The sequence below is a fragment of the Betta splendens genome, chromosome 24 (assembly GCF_900634795.4).
Source record: "Betta splendens chromosome 24, fBetSpl5.4, whole genome shotgun sequence".
Lineage (NCBI taxonomy): Eukaryota > Metazoa > Chordata > Actinopteri > Anabantiformes > Osphronemidae > Betta > Betta splendens.
Genome location: NC_040901.2, coordinates 6,117,818 through 6,131,406, shown reverse-complemented (window position 1 = coordinate 6,131,406; position 13,589 = coordinate 6,117,818). Strand labels below are relative to the sequence as shown.

The window sequence follows — 13,589 nt, the reverse complement described above, 5'->3', positions numbered from 1 at the left end:
CTAATGGTTAGAACATGACCGACCCCTCCCCCATGAGTGAAACTCAAAAGAACATTACTCCCTGCCCCTTGTGATTTCACTTTACAAAAAAATATTATTCTCAAACACATATCCCAACACTAATTAATTTTAGGACGAGCTGACAACAATCTAACTCGTGGGTGACTAAGGGGTTTTGGCCATGCTTTGCAGAAAATTTTGAAATTATATTTTAGAACACTCTTACACTTCAATTCGCAATTGCTTATAATATAATCGTCTTAAACATGGGTCTAATTTAGGCGAAGCAACAGTGCATTTATGGGCCCGTTGCGTTTTTATGATGACTTCTCAGCTCGAACCGCAGTAACTGCAGCCCATGTGATTACTGCCGAGGAAGCCACCTTCTCTGTCTACAGATTGTCAGCCACACGGTGGAAAACAACGAGATTTTATAAATAGCCTTTTTGAGTAACTGAATTACGTTACAGTTTTATTTTACAAATATTCTTAAACTGTTGCGACTCGCCGCCATCTTTTCTCACTCACAAAGCCAATGTTGTGTTGCGGGGTGTAGCAGTTGTAGAAAAGGTAATGAGGAAGTATAATGATTTTATACTGTACATACTTATAAATTATCACAATATAATACACCCAAGTGGATTTATTGTAGAATAGCGTGTCTTTATAACGTGGGTCTGTCTAGGGTAAATTGTGTGTTCACTAGCTTCATGACGATACAACTGGCCGGTAAAATCCTCCGGATGGAGCTTGCGCATTGGCTGCTGGAGCTCTACCGCCATGGTGAACGTGTTACGTCACAGCCCGAGACCACGGATGTGTGTGTGTGTGAGTGAGAGAGAGAGGGGGTAGAAAAGAGAGATAGTGTGCGCGCGCCTCTGAGAGGGTGAGAATAGAAACGTGATCGAAAAGGTAGGAGAAGTGAAGGAAATACAAAAGAAGAAAGAGAAAGTCTCCGCCGTCCTGCTCCTCGCTCGGGAAACACACGTTCGAAACATCTCCGCGCAAAGTTGCTGAGAGTTGCCCTTACCGGCGCGTGGACGGAGCTCGAGGTGGGAAGCGAGAGGGAAAAAAAAACATTGTGGATTGTAGACTCCCGCTTCTCTCACTCCCAGCGGCCCGGGAATCACGCGCTGCTGGCGGGGGGTGCTGGAGTGCATGCGCTTAGGCTCTGCCGCGTGCACGCTCGGGTCGGTCGATGCGAGCACACTGGCGTGGCTCTCGGCCTCCATTTGCCAGTTTGTGTTTATGTTCGAGGGATTCGCCGAGGCCCGTTTCGGCCGCGACGACGACGCGCAACAGTTGGAGCTTCGCCGTTAACGTCGTCGCCGAGGCGCTCGCGCGGGCCACGAGGCGTTCGACCGACGGTTGGAGGCAGAGGCGTTAGTGGAACCTGCAACTTTTCCAACTTGGTGAGTGGTGGAGCGGCGGCCTTCGTCTCCGCGGTGTGTGAGGAAGAGGGGGCTGTTGCCAAACAACTAAATCCTTATCGTGATGTTGTATTTTTGGATTAAAAATAATAGTAGGGGAATACACGGGAGTATGTTCGAAGAGTATCGATAATAATCAGCGTGATGCAGCCGTTTGGCCGATTAACACCTTTTAGAGCGAGGCATTTGCGTGTTGGTGTGAGTAGTAAACTGACCAGGGCCACGACACACGCGTTGTCTTTGTTGCTCGTGTTACTTGATCGACGAAACTGACGTCGAAATTGAAGTGATCTCGCTCTGTGCGTAGCCTTGATTGCGTTCGATGTACTTAAACACGCCGTCCTCCACCGAGCACTTCAGCCATGTCCTCAGCTGGATGATGCCACGCAGGCTATTGGTCAGTGGCGCAGCCCAGTTCACCAAGGCAAAGTCCACGTTCCCCAGTGTGCCAAAAGACGCTATTAATCAGTGGGTGGTTATAGATTTATTATTAACTTATGTAAAATATATGAATTTTAATGTTAGTCTTGGTGTCAGAGGTGTAGTCAGCTTTTCCTACTGCTATTTTCTCCAGGGACAGGTGTTTTAGTTCTAGCTTATAGATATAATATTTTATTATGTGTGTTTGGATATTTTAATTCAAACAAGGTATTTTTTTTACCAGAGACCACACTTAAGGTCAGATTTGGTAACTAAGCATCCGAGTCTCACCTTGAATGTCGTTGGATAAATACATACTTGCAATATATGGAGCCACAAGGTGTAGTGTCTGATTTTGTCTCATCACTGACTAAATACCCAACGTGCATTAGCTCTAGAGTGTGTTTTTATTATAAATTCTAGTCACCATGTGCGATTATTGTTTATTTATATAGAAAATGTCTGATTTGTTGTGTATTTTTATAGCTACTTATTTCAACAAACAAATATTAATTTCAGTGTTTTAGGGGCTCTAGTTTTGTGGAATAGATCTGTTTATTTACATTTTTGATGCATGCTTTATAGCTTGTTTCTTTAAGGTTAGTACTTAAATCAACTATAATAGTATTCTGTCTGCCCTTGCTCAGATCAGCTTTGGACACTAGTGTACTATATAAATAACGTTGTTTTGTGTTTGTATATTTTGTGTAGATCAAATGAAGTGACACATCAAAAGGCATTTGTGATGCCTGCTACTGATTCTCCGCTCACAGCCATGAAGGACCACCACCATGAAGGAGTGGAGGAAGATGAGAAGGGCCTGTCCAACATTTCCCCTTCACCTACCGCGTCCCTTTTGTCAAGTCCTCCTTTTCAAACCACTACAGGACCCAATTGCGCTGGTGAGACGGTCATCGAAAACAAAGCTGTGTCCATGGCAAATGGCGACTGCAGCTCGGCCCTCTCCTCGCCCGCTGAAGCCAGCCCCGCCAAGCCTGCTGCTACACCTACCAAAATAGAAGGGACTGATGAAAACAGCTCCTCCACCTCATGTGTCGCACCTGCACCAGACTTCTTAACACGCGAAGGAACAAGCCATGTAAACGTATCGGAACCAGACTCGCCGCTATCGTGTGTGTTGCCATCTAAAACGTTTGGCAAACCGGGGAATGAATTACCTGCTGTGCTGACCTTCAAAGGTGTCAGTGTCACCCTGGAGAATAACAGTGTGTGGAAGCAGTTCCACCAGTGTGGGACCGAGATGATTCTGACCAAACAGGGGCGCCGCATGTTCCCGTACTGCCGCTATCGCCTGGCAGGCCTGGATCCTGAACAGCTATACAGCCTGGTTTTGTCCATTGTACCGTCTGACCAAAAAAGGTACCGTTGGGGTACATCCAAATGGGAGGTCACTGGACCAGCGGAGCACCAGGGTGCCCAGGGTGTGATCCGTGCTTACTCGCACCATTACTCTCCCTGCAGAGGCGCCGACTGGATGGGTGGCTTGGTGTCCTTCTACAAACTCAAGCTGACCAACAATACCCAAGACGTGGATGGTCATATAATACTACACTCCTTGCACCGTTACATTCCAAGATTACATGTGATACCTGTGCCAGATGGGGTTGCCCCCACGTATGGCCAGCCTGTGGCCATGGGACCAGAGAGCATGACCTTTACTTTTCCACAAACTGAATTTATGGCTGTAACAACTTATCAGAACTTCCGGATCACCCAGCTAAAAATCAACCACAATCCGTTTGCAAAGGGGTTCCGAGAGGACTCGAGCAACTCCCGCCTGAACAAGGCAAATGCAGGGGCTCAGCAGTTGATAAACATGGAAGCTCCGCCGTCTGTCATTAAGTCACCTGAACTCGACGAAAGCAAAGAATGGGCTATTGATCTCAGGTAAGATCGTTTGTTTACTTTGCAGCTCATTTATATTTATCTTTATTTATTTCAATTTGAATAAAATAACATGTATTACCTAAATATTATACAAGATGCAGCCCAAAGCAGTGACATTTAGTAAACATTATATAACAGTGTGTTTTTCTATTTGATTACTGGTGTTTGTATTCATTTAAGCAAACACCTTTTTGAAAAACTTGATATGTGAGATCCCACAAACATAATGAAATGAGCTTTTGCATCTGTGGTGTATTAGATTGCATTATCTAGTGATGCCTGTGTAGCTTTGCTGGTGGTGTCATGATCTCACACACCTTAAATGAGGCTTTTATTTTTTACCTGAAGTGTTATTCAAACGTGGGTTTTCATCAACATCATCGTTAGACAGTATGACTTATACAATAATGCCTACAATTCCTTCTTGTGTCTTGCAGCATGAAGAACAACGCAGTCTCTGCTTCTGTCTCACCTGTGCAAGAGACCAGACTGGTCCTGAAGCCTATAATGTCTGCCTCTGCCCATAATGATGAACCTTATGTCCCCTGTTTAAGAGGCAAGCATTCTCTTGGCGAACTTGTGCTTGTAGAAAAAAGCCCACGCGTGGAACCCAACGAAGAAAATCCCGCTGTTAGTCCAACCCCTGAATTGCAGCAAGATTTTAAATCCAAAGAAACATTTATATCTCCTACTCGCTCAACGTCTACCCCAAAATCATCACTGGGGTACCGTAGGAGAAGGAAGAGAATCAACAGACGCTGGGGAAATGCTCATGGAAGGGAATGGAAAGCTCCGTCTGCCTCCCCCACCGTACTTCACAGTCCATCGTTGACTGCTTCTATGCAGCCAGAGTTGGATGATGTAGAAGGCCTGCTGTTTGTGTCATTCAGCACAAAGGTAAATGATGACGCTTCAAGTGTTGTTTTTCCCCAAATACAATAGTTGTATTACGTTAGTGGTACTTGATGTCAAATAAGTGCATCCAGCACATTCTCTGTAGTCATATATCAGAATAATTTGTGGTTGTTTGACTTGTGTGAAGTGTTTTTATTTTACTGTTTTGTTACAGGAAGCTTTAGAGGTTCACGTTGGAGATAAGCCAGTCAATAGTTTGTCATCTATATCCCCGGTTGCCCAAGCATCTCCAATGCCATTAAAAGAAACAGGTGGGGATGTAATTATTGTGCATTTTTCATAGTAACCTGATTGTGAATAACACCTCACTCAATTCTATATTATCTTTGTGGTCTTTCAGTGGAAGTGAACCCAGAGACTGATGAAGAGAAGATCGCCCGCTTGGAGACTCTCCTGATACAAGACCTCAAATCTTTCAAACACAGACAGGTCATCCACCCTGTTTTACAGGAGGGTGAGTTTAGTAGAACCTACATAAACAAACCTGTGGTTTAATAGGATATATACCAAGGTGAGAAATGTGAATGTGATCTGATTTTTCTTTTACTTAGTGGGTTTGAAGCTAAGCTCCCTTGACCCCACCAAGTCAATAGACCTGCAGTATCTTGGGGTTCGTTTACCACTACCTCCACCGGACCTGCCAGAAAAGGACACCACAGCGCAGCCTGGTGAGTTGAACTTAACTTTAAAAGTTTTCACATAGTTAAAGTAACAAACTTACAACAAATTTTGGATGATTTATTTTTAAATCTGTTACATAAACCAAAACTGCAACCAACAGCCTCCTTTTTGTGTGTTTGATTATGTCAAAACCGAGTAACCGAGAAACCAATATCCGAGAACCACTCCCACCCTATATCACTCTGTTTGTGAGATACAGGGTGGAATGTGATGCATGGGAGTTGGTTGTTACTATGTAATGTGTAATTTCACAACAACATTAGGTACTGACAGTAAATTTCTCTCCAGATACAGGACTACCCTTTACCTCCAGGACTGGAAAGACAAGTGACATGACAAAAATTAAAGGATGGAGAAACAAGTTTATAAGAAAAAAAGATACATCTTCTAACTGTGATGGTATGGTTTACAAATCACTTTGTAGCGCCAGTGTTCTTTTTTGAAGTGACGCTTGTGTCTAATTTTCATTAGTCGTCTTTGATAAAATAATGTTTCTTCGTTCTTGCTCTCTAGGACAGCAAAAGAACCTTTCTGCATTTTGCAGTAACAGGTTAGATGAGTATTTGGAAAGTGAAGCCCAGCAAATCAGTGAGCGTGCTGCTGCCTTCTCAACAAGCCCAGAAGCCTCAGTGGCCTATCAGCTGCCAGCTAAAGGCTCCAGCTATGTCAAAACCCTGGACAGCATACTCAAGGAGCGAAAGCCCATTCCTCGATTCCCAGTGGGAGCCAACCGGCCTTGTCCACTCTCCTACAAGCCCCTTCTCTACTCTGCACTAGCAGCACCACCTCCTCCTCTGCGCAGCCCTGCTGATCAAGCAGAAGCCCGGTCCATGCAGCAGTCGGCATCGTCATATACACAAGCAGACACTGAAAGAGCTCCTTCTGAGAGTGGCAACGCTCGATCTGTTTCACTGAAGTAAGAACAGGATTTTTTTAATTTATTTTAGATTCTGCACTTTAGAAACAGAATTCTCAGTGTTTTCTAGTTTTCTGTAATGTTTTTGAACCAATTCAAAGAATCTGGTGTATAAGATATTCTAAATTTCTGTATGCAACAACCGCAAGGAAGGAAAATAGCAAAGCCGATATGTAAAATATGTGAATAAGTACAATAACAGTACTTTGTTGTGACTATAGTAATGATAGTGTGGCCATGTTTACCACAATCATTTAAAGACCGACAGTGCTGGTTAAATTTTCTTGTCACTTTTAATTTCATGTGGCTTGACTGTTCACAAACTGTAAATCCATGATTGCAGGACAAATGAATTTGCTTACTTTGAAGAGATGTGGATTAACAGTAATTTCCATACAAGGCTTAAGAGCATTTGCTTTGAATGTACATTTAAATGGTGAACGACAATGTGCACATTTCTTCCTATCGCTTCAGATTACCTAAATGCCACCAAGGGATCAGCCAGAAACCAGCCTTTCTGCAGAACCAAGGAATGGCAAACAAACCTTCAAATCTCACTAAGTTCCAGCTTAAACTGCAGCAGATGGAGATAGAAACACAGAACCAGGGTCTGAGCAGAACACAGCTAACGCCTGACAGACTGTCTGTGGCCCTGTCTGTGATGCTGACAAAAGAGGTACAGTATGCATCCAGGAGCGCAGGCATTTCCTTATATTGAAGGCTGTTACTGCTTTTGTGATGTATGTGAAAAAGGCATTGACTGTTTTCTACTCTGCTTAAATCAGATGCTTCCCAATCAGGTCTTAAAAGTAGCTCAGTATCAAAAACATGACGCCGACGGACTTGAATGTGGTCAGGAGTTCTGCAGACTGGGCTGTGTGTGTTCCAGTCTCAACCATTCAAACAGATTCCTCCACTGCCAACGTCCTGCATGCATGTTTGGCTGTGCCTGCTTTAAAAGCAGGATTACCAAGCAGATGTCTGTGGGGGAGACTGAATATGAGGGCCAGCCTGTTTACAGTAAGATCAACTTATTTGTATATGTTATTATTCTAACGAACTTTTCCTTTATTTATTATTATTTTGAGAAGTGCTAATCAGATGGTTTTATCTCCCCTCAGCTATGACTAAATTGGATCATGAAGTGCAGCCTCGTCTAGGCTATTCTACTAAACTATGGAATCGTAATGTTCACAATGCAGATCCAGAGCCCCTCTTCATCCCCAATCGTCCACAGACCTTGGTTGTTTCAAAAGTCGTAAAGCGCTGCGGTGTGCCTCATCCAACCCAACCGGTAAACTAATGTCTCCTAATGAATTTACTTTTATATACTTATATGTAAAAAGTGATTTTATGAAAGATAGTGTGTGTATATAAATATTAACATTTTCGTGATGATTCCTGTTTTCAGATGCGAGAAGAGGACAAGGATCCAGTTTATAGATACTTGGAGAGCATGATGACATGTGCACGTGTTAGACAGTTCAACAGCAAGCCTCCTCCAGTAGTTAACATACCAAATATACCTGATGCTCCTACAGAACCCACCACAACCACTGACAACCCTCCAAAGCAGTATTACAGAACAGTGACAACTGTTAAGAAAACAGGTAACTGAATATATAAATAAATTAATGAATGAATGAATGATCGCACCATGCAGTCTTCACCCATCACGCTGGGCAAGCGTTAGACTACAGTCTACAGTAAACAAATGTTTACTTGTAGTTTGTTTCCTAGTCCTTGCAGATTGTTAGCCTTATACGTGAACTGGCTACATGTCTTGAAGATTTGCAATTTTATATTTTCAAATTGTTTTTGAGCAGAAAACACTACAGAAGATTCAACTGATAGTGAAAGTGAAGCAAGAACACAAATCCAAATTCAGTCCGCGTGTGACTGGACCAAAGACCGGAAAATGGTGATCGACGCATTATGTCGACGCATGAGTCAAAAAAAGCTGTCTCAGCGCTTTTATGCAGGACCATATCGCATCCGCCCAATCACGAAGATCTTCATGCGGAAACCCAGTGGTTCCATCGTCACCTACAGGGTAGGTGTTGTGTGATGCATCTTCCAGATAATAGTTGGTTTTCTTTTTTTAATGATTTAGTTGTTCTGGTTTGTCCTTATAATATAAATGAAACTATTAAATCTTGTGCTTGACTCACACAGGTACAAATCAGTAAACAATCAAAGGACAGTGATAGTGATGTGGATGAATTCAAAGACAGTGATGAGGAAAAGCATACAAACAAAAACTTGAATGCAGAGGAGAAGGACGACCAAACAGAAGACTCTGAAATGTTGTTTGGGGTCATGCCATTGCTGAGTCGAGTTTTACCTGCTGGGAAACTAATAGCCTTGACAAAACCTTCAAACTGCCAGGCTCAAGGACTTATACAGGTGAAGCCCAAGGAAATACAATTTATCTCTAATAGCTTATATGTAGCAATACTTTGAATGGGGTCCTTTGCTTTGTTTTACAGGTAAATGGCAAGTCCTACAATCAAGCCAGACTGTTGCTCGGTAACATTGGCTCTCTACATCCAGCTAACCGCCTTGCAGCATACGTCACAGGCCGAATCCATGGTCCAGGCCATGTTATGTATAAAAATTTCCAGAAACCAGACCCTCTACAAAAAAGCAACGCTGAAAGTGCTGTGCGCATAAAAGCTGCAGGCACTGTAGTTCCACCAGTAATTACTGCCAGGAAGACCACCGAGCCAAAGATACCACACCAAGAACCAGGTAAGATTGTCTCTAAACACAAGCACTTAGTTTTGAACTGGTTGCTTCCCCAAGGAGAGAAAAGCAATCACCTAGAGGACACATGCCAGCAGCTGCTACAATATTGAGATCATCAAACTACCCCCCATATATACTGTAGATGAACAGACTTCTTTTGCCAAGGATATATTTGTGTTTTAAGGACTGGCATTCTTTTTGAAAACACACAAACACAAAGAAATCGCAAATGAGCAGTTAAGTTAAATAGGATATTTTTGTCTCATCACTTTTACTTTCTTGTTCCTTCAGCTCAATTGTTCCAGCTTGACTCTGTGAAAAGAGAAAGCACTGCATTTTCACAGCATTCACAAAATTCCACCATGTTTTTCTCAAACCAACGTAACCCAGTCAGTCCCTTCCAGAACAGATCCTCAACTTCTCCAGTGTCTCTCACCGTATCCCCCTCACTGAAAACACCCAGCTTTTTGGCACAGAGTGGGACTTACTCATTCAGGATCTGCCCACCTTCCAACCAGAGCACCAAAGGCCAAACCCTTCCTGGGGTTTCTCTGCCTGGGGGCTTTACCCTAATTCAACTCCCCAAACCTGTAGCTGGTGAAGCAGAAAAACAATCAGACAGTGTTAACCTCACTAACATAAGTGGTGTAGATGAAGACCAGGCACAAAAATGTTCTTTGCTTAATTTTGACCAGTCAGCTAACACAGCTAACACAAGTTGGCTTGGTTCAGGCACCTATAATGCAGTCAAAGAAGATGTGGAGGACACTCCGGTGGAGCGTGGCTCCTCTTTTGACCTGACTCACAAAGAGAAGACTTCGTCAGATAAGAGCAGACAGTCAAACCTGGACGTGGCTTCTGAAGCCTCAAGCTCCAACTCATCAGACTACAGTGGAGATGATGATGATGTAAGATGTTTGTTTTTCATGTTAGACATATTGAGTTTAGAAATAGGTTTACCTTAATCACAAAGATTGAATGGAATTTCTTACAAAACTCTTGATGTTTGATGATCCTCGTTTTCATTCAGGATGAGATGGTGGATGTGGAGACTGTAGAGGACATTAAACAAGCTTCTGCCATTACGAAAATGAAACAAGCCGTTGCCAAGGTGTCACAGAAGTCACGGTAATATTTGTTATTGTTAATGAATGGAACACGGACATGCAGATTTCTTGGTATGAAGTATGTTAATGTTTGAAGTTGAATCTAAATCTTTGCTTATTTTACATTCCTCTCTATCTTCAGAAATGTTTTGAGATCAGTAAAAGAACACAGCGTCCAGGTATGAGTTTATTTTATATGGTTAACTTTGACCGGAATTTTTATCCTGTTATTGCTTAGTAAAGCTGGAGAGCACCATTGATTTATTGCGTGATAAAACTAAAGAATGGTGGTTACTCATCTCAACTGTCTCAGGATCAAGTCGACAGTGACGAGTCATTGGAAAGCACAAGGCGAAGGAACCATGTGGCACTAGAAAGGCTACGGCGATCTGAACAGCGCAGTCTCTTTGACAAACTCCAGACTGTTCTTCAGACTGACCCCAGGTCCCCCAGGCTCCGCCTCCTCTCGATGGTCAGTTCTACGTTATGTTCATCCACATTTGTATGAAAACTCAATTTGTATGAAAGCTCAATCACACCAATCAACCAAGGTCAGAAAGCATGAGATAAGCATTGCACAGATCTGCATACAGATAATAACAATTATTATATTATTACATTAATTATAATTAATAATTTTAATTAATTGATTATTAAAATTCCCTAAGTGTGTGTGTGGGGTCAATTTCTGTTTAGCTAAGGTTTTGTGTTTGTCTGCAGGCTGTGAAGGAAATCCGAAATCTGGTTGCAACCTCCAAATACTTGGAGGATCAGAAGAAGCGCCTGATGCAGGTACAGGCGCTGTATATCAAGCGGCTGTCTCTTCTATCTGGTATGTACAATTATTATTATTATTATTTTATGTATTTAATTTTCTAACAGCATTAAATCACTATTCTCTTGATTTGATGACATATTAAACTGTGAATATGATGCAATGTAAAATATTGTTGTGAATGTCCGTATTCCAAACATTATTGCAACTACTGGATGTTGATTCATGTCATCTAAATATATAACCATTTTAGGGAAGTCATCGAAGCTGATTGAACACAAACTGAAAGAGATTTGCGAGAGGCAGAAGGTGAGAGAGAAGACGATGAAATGGAAGCCTTACTTTTCCCAACTTCTTCAGTCCAGAGCTGTTCTCCTGCAAGCCATTAGTTCCCAGGATAAGCTGAAGTCTCCGCCCCTGTTGCAACCTGACTTTGTCACAGCTTCACCTCAGACTGTTCCACTCCCATCTGCATCTATTAACAGTGACTCCCAAACGAGGCCTCAGCCCCAGCTCAACCTGCACGCGACCTTTGCTCAATCCAGTGCACAAACCAATGAAACCCTGCCGCAATCTCCAAAAGCGGTGTCTAGTCCGTCCCAGACCGCTGTTACTGCAGCCCCAGAGCAGTTGCAGAATCAGCCAAGTGAACCTGTTGCCTCATTCCACGTTGATCAACTTTGGTCAACTTTTAAGGGCCAGGAAGTATCCGGACCTCCAGCCCAGATCACCACATCTGATTCCCAGTCTAAACCCTCCAGAGATCCAGAGAGAGATGCAGCCTCATCTAAGGATTCAACACCCATATCAACCAGTCCTTCAAAGTCTGTTACCCTTCCTCTGATACGCTCAAAGACCGGTAGAATTATACTTCCCTCATCTCTAAAACCAAGTAAGTTTCTTTATTTTTTTTTGTTTTGTCCCCCCCTTATTACTTAATTATTTTTTATTTAAATGTGCTTTACTTATATTGTTTTACATTGCAGGTGGTCAAGGTATTTATACATTAATGGTCGTTAAAGCAAAGAAAAAAGGCGAAGTAGATGAGATGAACTCTTCCACGAACGCGCCACCTTCTTATATGGACCCATCCAAGAACCTTGGAAAAGAAGAGAGGAGCTTATCAACAGGGGAACAACCTTTAGACTCAGAAAGTTGCAGTACGTTAGTGAAGGTCAAGACTGGATCAGAATTGAAACGAAAACAATCAGAGAAAAGCCCGGAGAGCAGCTCAGAGGCAGATTTAAAACAAACTTTGTCAACTGCGTGCTTAAAATTCAAGCTTCTGCCTGCTGAAGTCAGGGATGAGCCCGAACCCAAGTCTGCTGAAGTCCCGCGCAGCAGAGGTCGACCCCCGAAGAGACTGATTCTTCCTGATGACAAGAAAGAACAGGTAGCGACCGGGAAAGATACCAGTACCCAAGCTGTAAAGAGCCCTGCAACAGTTAGCGGAGATGTTAGCGCAGACAGCCCTGTACCAGTAAAACGGAAAAGAGGGAGGCCCCCAAAGAGTGCATCGTCTAAAGCTTCAGCTAAAAAAGAGCATTGTGCATCTAAATCCACAGTCGTCCAATCGTACCGTAACATAAAACCCAAACCAAGCTTTGCAGAAAAGGACTTGCTGGGCAGTAGTACATCGCGGCCCCTGACCCGCGGTGCTCTAGGAAAAGACTTCCCCAGTGCTAAGAGGCGCTCCTGGATAGACGTGGAGAAGGAACTGGAAGCAGAGAATGTATTTGAATAGTCCTCGTAGCGTTTCGCCTCTGCAACGATCAATGCACCTCGGTTAGTCTCTCACTGAACCCTCACGATGAGATGAGATGAGATGAGATGGCAGAACTCTTCATCTCTTCGTCTCTGCTGCGCCTTGTTTGTGTTGATGTGTCGCGTAGCCTCGCCAAACGTGCCTGTGTGTGAATCCAAAGGACCAGAGACAACGTTGAATACTCAATGCTGCTTTTTTAGGTATTTGTTACCACGCAACTCAGTGGACCTATTTCATACTCTGGACGATGAGATAAAGCATTAATTTATGAAAAGTTATGTCGTGAATATTGCTCCTAAAATTTGTTTTGGTTTCCTTGTACTTATACTCACAGACGGTCATGGATTTGAGTGGTTTATTTAAATAATGTCAAATCAATGGGTATGGTATCTTACCACCCACAGTTAAGTTCAACAAACCCCTCGCTCCTTTATTTAAGCAGAGTTTTACCATCGCGTGTGTTGAGCTAGTTGTTTAATGCATATTTGTGTCATTAGCTAAAATTCTCCATAGTAGCACTTTATGTTTGTGGTAGAGAAGTGTTTCCTGTATTTGGTTTGTAACAGAATTGTTCAATATTTTAAGGAATTGTTTCAGTAATCTGTGTCTAATTCTGAAAAATATTATTTACATACTGTATCTAGGAGAGAGAACTTGTACATATTGTTTTTTTTTTTTAATTGCAATACCTTCCTTTATGGACTATTTTGAAACACTGGATGTCCTTGTACTTCAGATGATTTGAAAATGTGAAACATCAAGTGGCCTTTACGATTAATAAAATACAGATCCGTTAACTTTTAGTCACTGCAGATTTAGTACAGATGTTTTGTTTTTGCTTTTGTTCTTTTGCTTTGTCGTTTTTAACTGTCTTTAGGAACACCACAGTTTGACCTTGCACTAAAAATTGTGTATTTGCAAAGGT

General features: G+C 42.6%; 1 protein-coding gene across 4 annotated transcripts; it reads left to right on the top strand.

Moving 5' to 3' along the window:
* The first annotated feature begins 812 nt into the window (after window positions 1-812).
* LOC114849727 (MAX gene-associated protein-like) lies at window positions 813-13,467 on the top strand. 4 transcript variants are annotated; one of them, XM_029141437.3, is made up of 22 exons: window positions 813-1,052; window positions 2,562-3,758; window positions 4,196-4,655; window positions 4,828-4,924; window positions 5,014-5,127; window positions 5,225-5,341; window positions 5,643-5,753; window positions 5,868-6,270; window positions 6,745-6,946; window positions 7,056-7,290; window positions 7,392-7,564; window positions 7,682-7,880; window positions 8,097-8,323; window positions 8,446-8,676; window positions 8,760-9,021; window positions 9,310-9,926; window positions 10,049-10,146; window positions 10,267-10,303; window positions 10,438-10,596; window positions 10,845-10,956; window positions 11,153-11,791; window positions 11,886-13,467. In XM_029141437.3, the coding sequence occupies exons 2-22, from the start codon at window positions 2,596-2,598 to the stop codon at window positions 12,641-12,643; spliced, it is 6,414 nt and encodes a 2,137-aa protein (XP_028997270.1). In that variant the 5' UTR covers window positions 813-1,052; window positions 2,562-2,595; the 3' UTR covers window positions 12,644-13,467. The 4 variants fall into 4 exon arrangements, with proteins under 4 accessions (XP_028997270.1, XP_028997269.1, XP_028997271.1 ...); XM_029141436.3 differs by having other exon boundaries at window positions 813-1,412; XM_029141438.3 differs by lacking the exon at window positions 813-1,052 and adding an exon at window positions 1,443-1,898 and having other exon boundaries at window positions 9,751-9,926.
* The last annotated feature ends 122 nt before the right edge of the window (window positions 13,468-13,589 follow it).